This window comes from Panulirus ornatus, chromosome 19, assembly GCF_036320965.1.
Source record: "Panulirus ornatus isolate Po-2019 chromosome 19, ASM3632096v1, whole genome shotgun sequence".
Classification (NCBI taxonomy): Eukaryota; Metazoa; Arthropoda; class Malacostraca; order Decapoda; family Palinuridae; genus Panulirus; species Panulirus ornatus.
The window spans coordinates 27,913,336-27,926,624 of NC_092242.1; the positions used below are offsets into that span (position 1 = coordinate 27,913,336).

General features: G+C 43.2%; 1 protein-coding gene across 1 annotated transcript in view; it reads right to left on the reverse strand.

Moving 5' to 3' along the window:
* The window catches only part of LOC139755474 (organic cation transporter protein-like), a 166,333-nt gene that overhangs the window by 19,942 nt on the left and 133,102 nt on the right, over window positions 1-13,289 (reverse strand). Inside the window, exons 7-8 of the mRNA XM_071673813.1 lie at window positions 5,845-6,013; window positions 3,602-3,749 (exon numbers count right to left, since the gene is read on the reverse strand). Of these exons, the coding sequence (XP_071529914.1) occupies window positions 3,602-3,749; window positions 5,845-6,013 (317 nt within the window). The remainder of the gene's footprint in view (window positions 1-3,601; window positions 3,750-5,844; window positions 6,014-13,289) is intronic.

Here is a 13,289-nt window from a genome sequence, read left to right on the forward strand (position 1 = left end):
AGAGGAAAGTGATTGGTTCTCAGTGAATGTAGGTTTGCGGCAGGGGTGTGTGATGTTTCCATTGTTGTTTAATTTGTTTATGGGTGGGGTTGTTAGGGAGGTGAATGCAAGAGTTTTGGAAAGAGGGGCAAGTATGCAGTCTGTTGTGGATGAGAGAGCTTGGAAAGTGAGTCAGTTGTTGTTCGCTGATGATACAGCGCTGGTGGCTGATTCATGTAAGAAACTGCAGAAACTGGTGACTGAGTTTGGTAAAGTGTGTGAAAGAAGAAAGTTAAGAGTAAATGTGAATAAGAGCAAGGTTATTAGGTACAGTAGGGTTGAGGGTCAAGTCAATTGGGAGGTAAGTTTGAATGGAGAAAAGCTGGAGGAAGTGATGTGTTTTAGATATCTGGGAGTCGATCTGACAGCGGATTTAACCATGGAAGCGGAAGTGAATCATAGGGTGGGGGAGGGGGCGAAAATTCTGGGAGCCTTGAAGAATGTTTGGAAGTCGAGAACATTATCTCGGAAAGCAAAAATGGGTATGTTTGAAGGAATAGTGGTTCCAACAATGTTGTATGGTTGCGAGGCGTGGGCTATGGATAGAGTTGTGCGCAGGAGGGTGGATGTGCTGAAAATGAGGTGGTTTGATCGAGTAAGTAATGTAAGGGCGAGAGAGATGTGTGGAAATAAAAAGAGTGTGGTTGAGAGAGCAGAAGAGGGTGTTTTGAAATGGTTTGGTCATATGGAGAGAATGAGTGGGGAAAGATTGACCAAGAGGATATATGTGTCGGAGGTGGAGGGAAAGAGGAGGAGTGGGAGACCAAATTGGAAGTGGAAAGATGGAGTGAAAAAGATTTTGAGTGATCGGGGCCAGAACATGCAGGAGGGTGAAAGGCGTGCAAGGAATAGAGTGAATTGGAACGATGTGGTATACCGGGGTCGACGTGCTGCCAATGGATTCAACCAGGGTATGTGAAGCGTCTGGGGTAAACCATGCAAAGTGTGTGGGGCCTGGATGTGGAAAGGGAGCTGTGGTTTCGGTGCATTATTACATGACAGCTAGAGACTGAGTGTGAACGAATGGGGCATTTGGTGTTTTTCCTAGCGCTATCTCGCACACATGAGGGGGGAGGGGGTTGTTATTCCATGTGTGGCGAGGTGGCGATGGGAACAAATAATGGAAGACAGTATGAATGATGTACATGTGTATATATGTATATGTCTGTGTGTGTATATATATGTGTACATTGAGATGTATAGGTATGTATATTGTGCGTGTGTGGACATGTATGTATATACATGTGTATGTGGGCGGGTTGGGCCATTCTTTCGTGGGATGAAGAAGTAAGAGTATTAGTGAAAGAGAAGAGAGAGGCATTTGGACGATTTTTGCAGGGAAAAAATGCAACTGAGTGGGAGACGTATAAAAGAAAGAGACAGGTTGTCAAGAGAAAGGTGCAAGAGGTGAAAAAAAGGGCAAATGAGAGTTGGGGGGAGAGAGTATCATTAAATTTTAGGGAGAATAAAAAGATGTTCTGGAAGGAGGTAAATAAAGTGCGTAAGACAAGGGAGCAAATGGGAACTTCAGTGAAGGGCGCAAATGGGCAGGTGATAACAAGTAGTGGTGATGTGAGAAGGAGATGGAGTGAGTATTTTGAAGGTTTGTTGAATGTGTTTGATGATAGAGTGGCAGATATAGGGTGTTTTGGTCGAGGTGGTGTGCAAAGTGAGAGGGTTAGGGAAAATGATTTGGTAAACAGAGAAGAGGTAGTAAAAGCTTTGCGGAAGATGAAAGCCGGCAAGGCAGCGGTTTTGGATGGTATTGCAGTGGAATTTATTAAAAAAGGGGGTGACTGTATTGTTGACTGGTTGGTAAGGTTATTTAATGTATGTATGACTCATGGTGAGGTGCCTGAGGATTGGCGGAATGCGTGCATAGTGCCATTGTACGAAGGCAAAGGGGATAAGAGTGAGTGCTCAAATTACAGAGGTATAAGTTTGTTGAGTATTCCTGGTAAATTATATGGGAGGGTATTTATTGAGAGGGTAAAGGCATGTACAGAGCATCAGATTGGGGAAGAGCAGTGTGGTTTCAGAAGTGGTAAAGGATGTGTGGATCAGGTGTTTGCTTTGAAGAATGTGTGTGAGAAATACTTAGAAAAGCAAATGGATTTGTATGTAGCATTTATGGATCTGGAGAAGGCATATGATAGAGTTGATAGAGATGCTCTGCGGAAGGTATTAAGAATATATGGTGTGGGATGCAAGTTGTTAGAAGCAGTGAAAAGTTTTTATCGAGGATGTAAGGCATGTGTACGTGTAGGAAGAGAGGAAAGTGATTGGTTCTCAGTGAATGTAGGTTTGCGGCAGGGGTGTGTGATGTCTCCATGGTTGTTTAATTTGTTTATGGATGGGGTGTTTAGGGAGGTGAATGCAAGAGTTTTGGAAAGATGGGCAAGTATGAAGTCTGTTGGGGATGAGAGAGCTTGGGAAGTGAGTCAGTTGTTGTTCGCTGATGATACAGCGCTGATGGCTGATTCATGTGAGAAACTGCAGAAGCTGGTGACTGAGTTTGGTAAAGTATGTGAAAGAAGAAAGTTAAGAGTAAATGTGAATAAGATCAAGGCAATTAGGTACAGTAGGGCTGAGGGTCAAGTCAATTGGGAGGTAAGTTTGAATGGAGAAAAACTGGAGGAAGTAAAGTATTTTAGATATCTGGGAGTGGATCTGGCATCGGATGGAACCATGGAAGCGGAAGTGGATCATAGGGTGGGGGAGGGGGCGAAAATTCTGGGAGCCTTGAAGAATGTGTGGAAGTCGAGAACATTATCTCGGAAAGCAAAAATGGGTATGTTTGAAGGAATAGTGGTTCCAACAATGTTGTATGGTTGCGAGGCGTGGACTATGGATAGAGTTGTGCACAGGAGGATGGATGTGCCGGAAATGAGATGTTTGAGGACAGTGTGGTGTGAGGTGGTTTGATCGAGTAAGTAACGTAAGGGTAAGAGAGATGTGTGGAAATAAAAAGATAGTGGTTGAGAGAGCAGAAGAGGGTGTTTTGAAATGGTTTGGGCACATGGAGAGAATGAGTGAGGAAAGATTGACCAAGAGGATATATGTGTCGGAGGTGGAGGGAACGAGGAGAAGTGGGAGACCAAATTGGAGGTGGAAAGATGGAGTGAAAGAGATTTTGTGTGATCGGGGCCTGAACATGCAGGAGGGTGAAAGGAGGGCAAGGAATAGAGTGAATTGGCTCGATGTGGTATACCGGGGTTGACGTGCAGTCAGTGGATTGAATCAGGGCATGTGAAGCGTCTGGGGTAAACCATGGAAAGCTGTGTAGGTATGTATATTTGCGTGTGTGGACGTATGTATATACATGTGTATGGGGGTGGGTTGGGCCATTTCTTTCGTCTGTTTCCTTGCGCTACCTCGCAAACGCGGGAGACAGTGGGAGAAAAAAAATATATATATATATATATATATATATATATATATGTATTCTGTGGGCGTTAAATCATTTGTCTTAAATTAACTTTGAAAAGGTAAATGGATGATCTGGTTGATCTTATAACTATATATTTGTTAAGAACTTGATAGTCTTAGATGCAGTACCAACCTGTTCTCTGATCCTGCGCATGGCAGCCAACATAACATCATCGGGTGGCAACGTCTTCTTGTTAACCCTGGCCGCCCAGGTGAGCACGTCCAGCGCCTCCTGGTACCGCTTCCGTTTAACCAACCATCGCGGAGACTCTGGCAAAATCCTGCAACAACATGGAAAAGAAAGTTGTGTCAATCTGCAATTCTTTACATGTATAGGTATACTCTCTCTCTCTCTCTCTCTCTCTCTCTCTCTCTCTCTCTCTCTCTCTCTCTCTCTCTCTCTATCTCTCTCTCTTTATATATATATATATATATATATATATATATATATATATATATATATATATATATATATATATATTCCTGGGGATAGGGGAGAAAGAATACTTCCCACGCATTCCTCATGTGTCGTAGAAGGCGACTACAGGGGACGTGAGCTGGGGTCTAGAAACCCTCCCGGTCTAGACCCTGTTGCTCACCAACGTGAGACGAAGGGTATTCGAGTAAATAGTATTCGAATAGTCATTTCTTTATTAAACGCGACAATAGCCTATCAGTAGCGCTCCCGCCTGTTGCACAGGGGTCCCGGGTTCGATCCTGGCTGTTGGAGGTTTTTATGTTCTATGAAGGTACGCGTTCATATGCACTTTGTTGGTATTCATATACCTCCGCGTTAGGTTCGGTAAAAAAAAAAATATATATATATATATATATATATATATATATATATATATATATATATATATATATATATATATATATATATATATATATATATATATATATATATTGACCAAGAGGATATATGTGTCGGAGGTGGAGGGAACGAGGAGAAGAGGGAGACCAAATTGGAGGTGGAAAGATGGAGTGAAAAAGATTTTGTGTGATCGGGGCCTGAACATGCAGGAGGGTGAAAGGAGGGCAAGGAATAGAGTGAATTGGAGCGATGTGGTATACCGGGGTTGACGTGCAGTCAGTGGATTGAATCAAGGCATGTGAAGCGTCTGGGGTAAACCATGGAAAGCTGTGTAGGTATGTATATTTGCGTGTGTGGACGTATGTATATACATGTGTATGGGGGGGGGGGGTTGGGCCATTTCTTTCGTCTGTTTCCTTGCGCTACCTCGCAAACGCGGGAGACAGCGACAAAGCATAATAAATAAAAAATATATATATATATATATATATATATATATATATATATATATATATATATATATATATATATATATATATATACAGAGAGAGAGAGAGAGAGAGAGAGAGAGAGAGAGAGAGAGAGAGAGAGAGAGAGAGAGAGAGAGAGAGAGAGAGAGAGAGAGAGAGAGAGAGAGAGAGAGAGAGAGAGAGAGAGTAAATTGGAAAGATATGGAATACAGGTGTCGATGTGGAGTTAGTGGTCTAAGTAGAGCATGTGAAACGTCCGGGATAAAACATGGAATTATCTCTGGGCTTGGGTGGGGGCTGTGGTATTTTTGCATTGCATATGACAGCTAGAAAATACCCCCAGTCTCTCTAATTTTTTTTACTCTATCTTCGTACCAACAATTTGTTCTCCTTGTTCTCCGTGTCCCCTCAACTTCTGACGCGTATATCCTCCTTCGTAAGTGTTTGCTATTTCTCGTGTGGCAGTGGTAGCGTTCATGACAAGTGAGTGAGCTTTATAGGAATAAAAAAAGAAAAATTCGCTTGTCTCTTATATCTGTTCCCTGAGGGATTTCTAACTCTCGCTTCCGCCCCTCTTACTCGCCTAATACGACACTTAGGATATAAGCGGGTAGTATTCTTTCTTCCCTTATCCCAGGGATAATAAAAAGATGAATGAATAGATAGATAAACAAATAAATAAATGAATAAGTGAATAAACGGAAAGATAGATGTATCAATTCATTTACCATTACTCCAAGACCTCTTTCTAAGAAAGTGTCCTGGTGTTACCCAAGAACCTAACGTTCAGAGGACTAAAAACATTACTACAAAACCGGGTGTCATCATTTGCTTGTTCTATGGTGGGTTAAGTACTTCATAAGCTTTAATATCTATATTGTAGAGGATCGTAAACATGCATCACGAAGAATGCTAGAGTTAGCAATCACTCAGGTCGGTACCACCAGACCCTCAGAAAGTATTGGTTGATAAAGAGGAATTTTGAAGAGAAATCAATTCAAAACTTGCTATTTAGAGTGAGAATCGCGTATAAGGAAATACATTCTAAGCTGAAGCATTGTGGAGCGGTGAACCAAAGGGAAATTTTACCAGATATATACGAAGAAAATGAGCGTGGGGAAGGTGAATGCTGCCTGGAGCCACTGCCATTCCCTGATGAAGTAAGCCACGCCAGGCAACACCATATACCCCAGACCCCAGGGAATCCCACTCAATCCACCAATCGCTGACCGTTGCTTGGGCGAACTTATTTCCAGACCTGCAAAGAAGTTCAAGATAAGAGATAATCTCGTTTATGTCTGTAGTATCGACAACTTAATACAGTTCCAGTAATCAGAGTCCTCAGGTTCCATGATGGATGGTGGTTAGTCGATCATAAAGTAGATGGAACATATACTCTGATACCACAACCCTGTACGTAACAAACTACCGTTAGTCATTACATTTTCTGGAAATTGTGGAAGAGCCTGAGGTACAAGCAGATTTCCTGGAGGATGACAATTTGCATTTGTGCATGTGTCTCCAATCACGACCTGCCTCCTAGTGTACTTTTCCTTCTCTATCATTCCTATTATATTTCGACAGTCATTTACAATTTATCTATTTGGCATTTCTTACTAAAGACTTAAAGGTTTTATTGTATAGTACTGATGATACTTTATAAAAGCCCAAGAGTCCTGCAAATGCATCAGTTCCTGATAATTAGAGTGATTCGTATGTTGCGAGGACTGACTGGTATTATGTGTGTGTTGCGAGGACTGACTGGTATTATGTGCGTACTGCGAGGACTGACTGGTATTATGGGTGTGTTGCGAGGACTGACTGGTATTAGGTGTGTGTTGTGAGGACTGACTGGTATTAGGTGTGTGTTGTGAGGACTGACTGGTACTATGTATGTGTTGCCAGGATTGACTGGTATCATGTGTGTATTGCGAGGACTGACTGGTATTATGTGTGTGTTGTGGGGACTGATTGGTAGTATGTGTGTGTTGCGAGGACTGACTGGTATTAGGTGTGTGTTGTGAGGACTGACTGGTATTATGTGTGTTGTGAGGACTGACTGGTATTAGGTGTGTGTTGTGAGGACTGACTGGTACTATGTGTGTGTTGCCAGGATTGACTGGTATCATGTGTGTATTGCGAGGACTGACTGGTATTATGTGTGTGTTGTGGGGACTGATTGGTAGTATGTGTGTGTTGCGAGGACTGACTGGTATTAGGTGTGTGTTGCGGGGACTGACTGGTATTAGGTGTGTGTTGCGGGGACTGACTGGTATTATGTGTGTGTTGTGGGGACTGATTGGTATTATGTGTGTGTTGCGAGGACTGACTGGTATTATGTGTGTGTTGCGAGGACTGACTGGTATTAGGTGTGTGTTGCGGGGACTGACTGGTGTTAGGTGTGTGTTGCGGGAACTGACTGGTATTATGTGTGTATTGTGGGGACTGATTGGTATTGCATTGTGTAACTCAACTATTGTTCCTGGGTAGTGAGTGTTATTTCCTAATTGCTTGTACGTGAAAAGTAGAAAAAAAGGATATTAATCTCTTCAAACTTTGCTATAGTGACCAGGAAGGTGATGTTTTGAAATTTACCTATTTCTAATTGAACAATTGGCGAATTTGCATATCTTATTCACATAAACTCATAATGAAAATATGAATCAAATTTAACACATCTTTATACTTATGTCAAACAAAAGTGATCACAAAAGATTTAGAAGTGAGTAGTTTTTCGATATATACGATTGTATTGTAAATCACCTTCGCGAATCAGATCCCAAATATAATCTGCCATCATGTTTTCGTTATATGTTCCTTGGTGGCGGCGTTCAGAGCCCAGTATATCCTGGTGGGAGTGCTCGTCTTGCTCCTCCAAATACGCTCCCATGTTCTCCTTGAATTTATCAAGATGAGCGTCGAGGATATGGACTTTGAGGGTCATCCTGCAGCCCATTTTGCCGTAGTTCTTCATCATAGTCTCAACCAGCTCCACGTAGTTTTCAGCCTTGTGATTCCCCAGGAAGCCCCGAACCTCTGCAACAAAGCTGCACCAAGCTGCTTTCTCCTTCCTAGTGAGCTTCTTGGGGAATTACTTGCACTCTAGGATCTTCTTTATCTGTGGTCCGACGAAGACACCGGCTTTGACCTTTGCCTCAGACATCTTAGGGAAGAAGTTTTGAAGGTACTTGAAGGCTGCAGACTCCTTACCTAAAGCTGTGACAAATTGTTTTACAAGGCCTAGTTTTGTGTGCAGTGGTGGCATCGACACCTTCCGAGGATCCACCAATGGCTCCCTCTTGACGTTGTTCATCTCCACAGAGAATCGATCCGCTGTGGCCAGTTCCGCCTGTGGTAGTGCGCCGCGGTGTCCCTGTTGTCCCAAAGGCAAAGGCAGCAGGGAAACTTGGTAAAACCACCTTGGACACCCATCAAGAATGATACCATTTTGAAGTCTCGGATGACCTCCCAGCTGTACTCATTATGCTTCAATGCGTCTAGCACGGTCTTGACACTGTTGTATTCTTTTTTGAGGTGCACCGAGTGAGTCAGGGGAAGAGACGGGTACTTGCTCCCGTTATGGTGCAGCACAGCTTTGAGGCTCCTGGATGAACTGTTAGTAAAGAGGCGCCAACCGTTCGGGCTACAGGCGATTCCAATTACGTCGAAGGGACTGGTTACACTGTGGCAGAAGCAGGGCACATCTTGACGGGTGAAGAAGCTGGAAAATCCTAGGTGAAGCTTCCTCTGATCTGCGTTTTGCACACTCTCATCCAACAAGTTCCACTTTGTGAGGCCAAGATCTCTGATCAAGTTGACGTCTTTTTGATTGCGTTAGTATGGGTTTTTCTCCTCAGCTGCAACTGGGAAATTGTAATCTGGATCTACAACGTCTTCTTCCTCCTCCTCTGACTTGATGATCTGTTCTGACAACGGCTGCTCTCTCTCCGGAGGAGTGGATACGGGGAGGTCAGGGCCGTGTGGCACCGGGGCAATGGATGATGGAAGGTCCGGCTACGTGATAGCAGGTGCAGTGTTGCCAGTCCGACGTTTGGAAGGTCCACCATGCAGAAGCAGCCATTGCTTGAATGGTCAGTGCGTTGCCGCCAAATTTTTGTGATAGCGAACTTCATGGCTCACTTTTCCCCTCTTTACCATCCTGCAAAAGAACAATACAAAATTGTGATGATGAAATAAGTATATATTTGTTTATGATTTCATTTTACCCATGTCTAATGTGTAAGACATTATAACATAAAACTCCGCCATCCAAACGAGCAACAATTGCCTATCTTACCTTCCAATGTTTTTAAGTGTTCTCAGTTGAAATGATGTCCCCAGAATTTGTCTTGATCCCGGGGGCAGGCATGACGAAAGATCCCTTGTAGGCCTCGCACATCTTAGCTGATGCTGCCACGGAATACATTTTCACTCTTGTTTTGATAAATTGGCGGCAGTCACAGCAAAATGCGTCAGTCGAATGTTTGCAGACTCTAGATGCCATCTCAGAAGAATGTATGTATTTGTATCACTTAGGCAGCAAGATCTAAACCGAACTGGTTGGCTTAAGGCCCTTATATTTATACTATAATTTTTATGTTACTAGAAACTTCAAGAAAGTTCAATATCAGCTACTCAGCACTGAATCTATCTGGAATGTTGTGAAACATGAGTAAATTTCAAAGTGTAACTGTCCTGATCACAAAAGCAAAGTTTCAAGGGAATAATAGCCATTTTCTATACTTTTTAGGTACAATTTATTATAGAATAACACCACTTGGGAAAAAAAATTGTTACACGGTGTTATGAGTGTGTTGCGAGGACTGGCTATTATCATGTGTGTGCTGCGAGGACTGACTGATAATGTGTGTTGCGAGGACTTACTATTATTATGTGTGTGTTGCAAGGACTTACTGGTATTAAGTGTGTGTTGCGAGGACTGACTGGTATCATGTGTGTGTGTTGCGAGGACTGACTGGTATTATGTGTGTTGCGAGAACTGACTGGTATTATGTGTGTGTTGCGAGGACTGACTGGTATTATGTATGTGTTGCGAGGACTGACTGGTATTATGTGTGTGTTGCAAGGACTGACTGGTATTAAGTGTGTGTTGCGAGGACTGACTGGTATCATGTGTGTGTGTTGCGAGGACTGACTGGTATTATGTGTGTTGCGAGAACTGACTGGTATTATGTGTGTGTTGCGAGGACTGACTGGTATTATGTGTGTGTTGCGAGGACTGACTGGTATTATGTGTGTGTTGCAAGGACTGACTGGTATTATGTGTGTGTTGCGAGGACTGACTGGTATTATGTGTGTGTGTTGCGAGGACTGACTGGTATTATGTGTGTGTGTTGCGAGGACTGACTGGTATCATGTGTGTTGCGAGGACTGACTGGTATTTATGTGTGTGTTGCGAGGACTGACTGGTATCATGTGTGTTGCGAGGACTGACTGGTATTATGTGTGTGTTGCGAGGACTGACTGGTATTATGTGTGTGTGTTGCGAGGACTGACTGGTATTATGTGTGTGTGTTGCGAGGACTGACTGGTATCATGTGTGTTGCGAGGACTGACTGGTATTTATGTGTGTGTGTTGCGAGGACTGACTGGTATCATGTGTGTTGCGAGGACTGACTGGTATTATGTGTGTGTTGCGAGGGCTGACTGCCATTGCGCAAGGGTAGCGAGAACTGATTTGTATTACATGTATGTTGTCAGGACCGGCCAGAGCTGGACAGTCATCTTCCCTCACTCTTGCAGTCCAGACCTCGGAATCTTGCTGTGGGAAAACCTTTGGTTGTTGTACAAGAAGGAGGAAATATTCACTTTCTTCTACATGAGAAACAGTTCATCCTCCCACGATAAGTACATGAGGTGCAGTACACCAGTGGTCAGGGATGTGCTCTCGGCGTGAGGCTTGCTAGCAGGAGATCCACAACGACCCGTCATGGCGGAGGGCGCGAGAACGTTTGTATCCTCATTTTCGTCGAGCGTGAACACCTTAACCTAAATTTCGACTGTAACAGTAAACAACCTCGACGCTGCAATGCGAGCTCACCAGAAATGCTTAAGGGTAATGAGATCTTGAATTATAAACATACTGGATAAGTTCTCATTACTGGTATCAACTGGAATGCCAATATAACAAGAAAACCATCACTTTAAGAAAGAAAAACTTGAGTAACGGGCATTAAAGTGAGACGTAAAGTTATAAAACTTTGTACGTGGGTGAAGGTATGCTGAATATTGTATATTGTATTTTATATTTATATACAATACTTTGTCGCTGTCTCCCAGGTTAGCGAGGTAGCGCAAGGAAACAGACGAAAAAATGGCCCAACCCACCCACATACACAAATATATACATGCGCGTCCACTCACTCACATATTCATACCTATACATCTCAACGTATACATATATATTCATACACAGACATATACATGTATACACATATATATAATTCATACTTGCTGCCTTTATTCATTTCCGTCGCCACACCGCCACACATGAAATGACAACCCCCTCCCCCCCGCACGCGCGCGAGGTAGCGCTAGGAAAAGACAACATAGGGCACATTTGTTCACACTCAGTTTCTATCTGTCATGTATAATGCACCGATACCACAGCTCCCTTTCCACATACAGGCACTACAAAACTTTCCATGGTTTACCCCAGACGCTTCACATGCCCTGTTTTAATCCATTCACAGCACGTCGACCCCGGCATACCACATCATTCCAATTTACTCTATTCCTTGAAAGCCTTTCACCCTCCTGCATGTTCAGGCGCCGATCGCTCAAAAGCTTTTTCACTCCATCTTTCTACCCCCAATTTGGTCTCCCACTTCTCGTTCACTCCAACTCTAACACATATATCCTCTTTGTAAATCTTTCCTCACTCATTCTCTCCTTGTGACCAAACCATTTCAATACACCCTTTTCTGCTCTCTCCACCACACTCTTTAATTACCACACATCTCTCATAACCTTTCATTACTTACTCGATCAAACCACCTCACACCACATACTATCCTCAAAAATCTCATTTCCAACGCATCCACCCTCATCCGCACAACGCCTCAGAACCATATAACATTGTTGGAACCACTATTCCTTCAAACATACCCATTGTTGCTTTCCGAGATAATGTTCTCTCCTTCTACACATTTTTCAACGCTCCCAGAACTTTCGCGCCCTCCTCCTCCCTGTGACTCACTTCCGCTTACATGGTTCCATCCGCTGCCAGATCCACTCCCAGATATCTAAAACACTTCACTTCCTCCAGTTTTTCTCCATTCAAACTTACCTCCCAGTTGACTTGTCCCTCAACCCTACTGTGCCTAATAACCTTGCTCTTATTCACATTTACTCTCAGCTTTCTTCTTTCAAACATTTTACCAAACTCAGTAAGCAGCTTCTGCAGTTTCTCACCCAAATCAGCCAACAGCGTTGTATCATCAGCGAACAACAACTGACTCACTTCCCAAGCCCTCTCATCCACAACAGACTGCATACTTGCCCCTCTCTCCAAACCTCTTGCATTCATCTCCCTAACAACCCCATCCATAAACAAATTAAACAACCATGGAGACATCACGCATCCCTGCCGCAAACAGACATTCACTAAGGACCAATCACTTTCCTCTCTTCCTACTCGTACACATGCCTTACATCTGCTTCTAGCAATTTGCCTCCCACATCATATACTCTTAGTACCTTCCACAGAGCATCTCAATCAGCTCTATCATATGCCTTCTCCAGATCCATAAATGCTACATACAAATCCATTTGTTTTTCTAAGTATTTCTAACATAGATTCTTCAAAGCAAATACCTGATCCACACATCCTCTACCACTTCTGAAACCACACTGCTCTTCCCCAATCTGATGCTCTGTACATGCCTTCACCCTCTCAATCAATACCCTCCCATATAGTTTCCCAGGGATACTCAACAAACTTATACCTAGGTAATTTGAACACTCACCTTTATCCCCTTTGCCTTTGTACAATGGCACTATGCAAGCATTCCGCCAATCCTCAGGCACCTCTCCATGAGTCATACATACATTGAATATCCTCACCAACCAGTCAACTACACAGTCACCCCCTTTATTATTAAAATCCACTGCAATACCGTCCAAACCCACCGCCTTGCCGGCTTTCATCTTCCGCAAATCTCTCACTACCTCTTCTCCGCTTACCAAATCTTTCTCCCTAACCCTTTCGCTTCTCACATCACCTCAACCAAAACACCCTATATCTGCCACTCTATCTTCAAACACATTCAACAAACCTTCAAAATTCTCCATCTCCTTCTCACATCACCACTACTTGTTATTACCTCCCCATTAGCCCCCTTCACTGAAGTTCCCATTTGTTCCCTTTCTTACCCACTTTATTTACCTCCCTCCAAAATATCTTTTTATTCTCCCTAAAATTTAATGATACTCTCTCACCCCAACTCTCATTTGCCCTCTTTTTCACCTCTTGCACCTTTCTCTTGATCTCCTGCCTCCTTCTTTTATACATC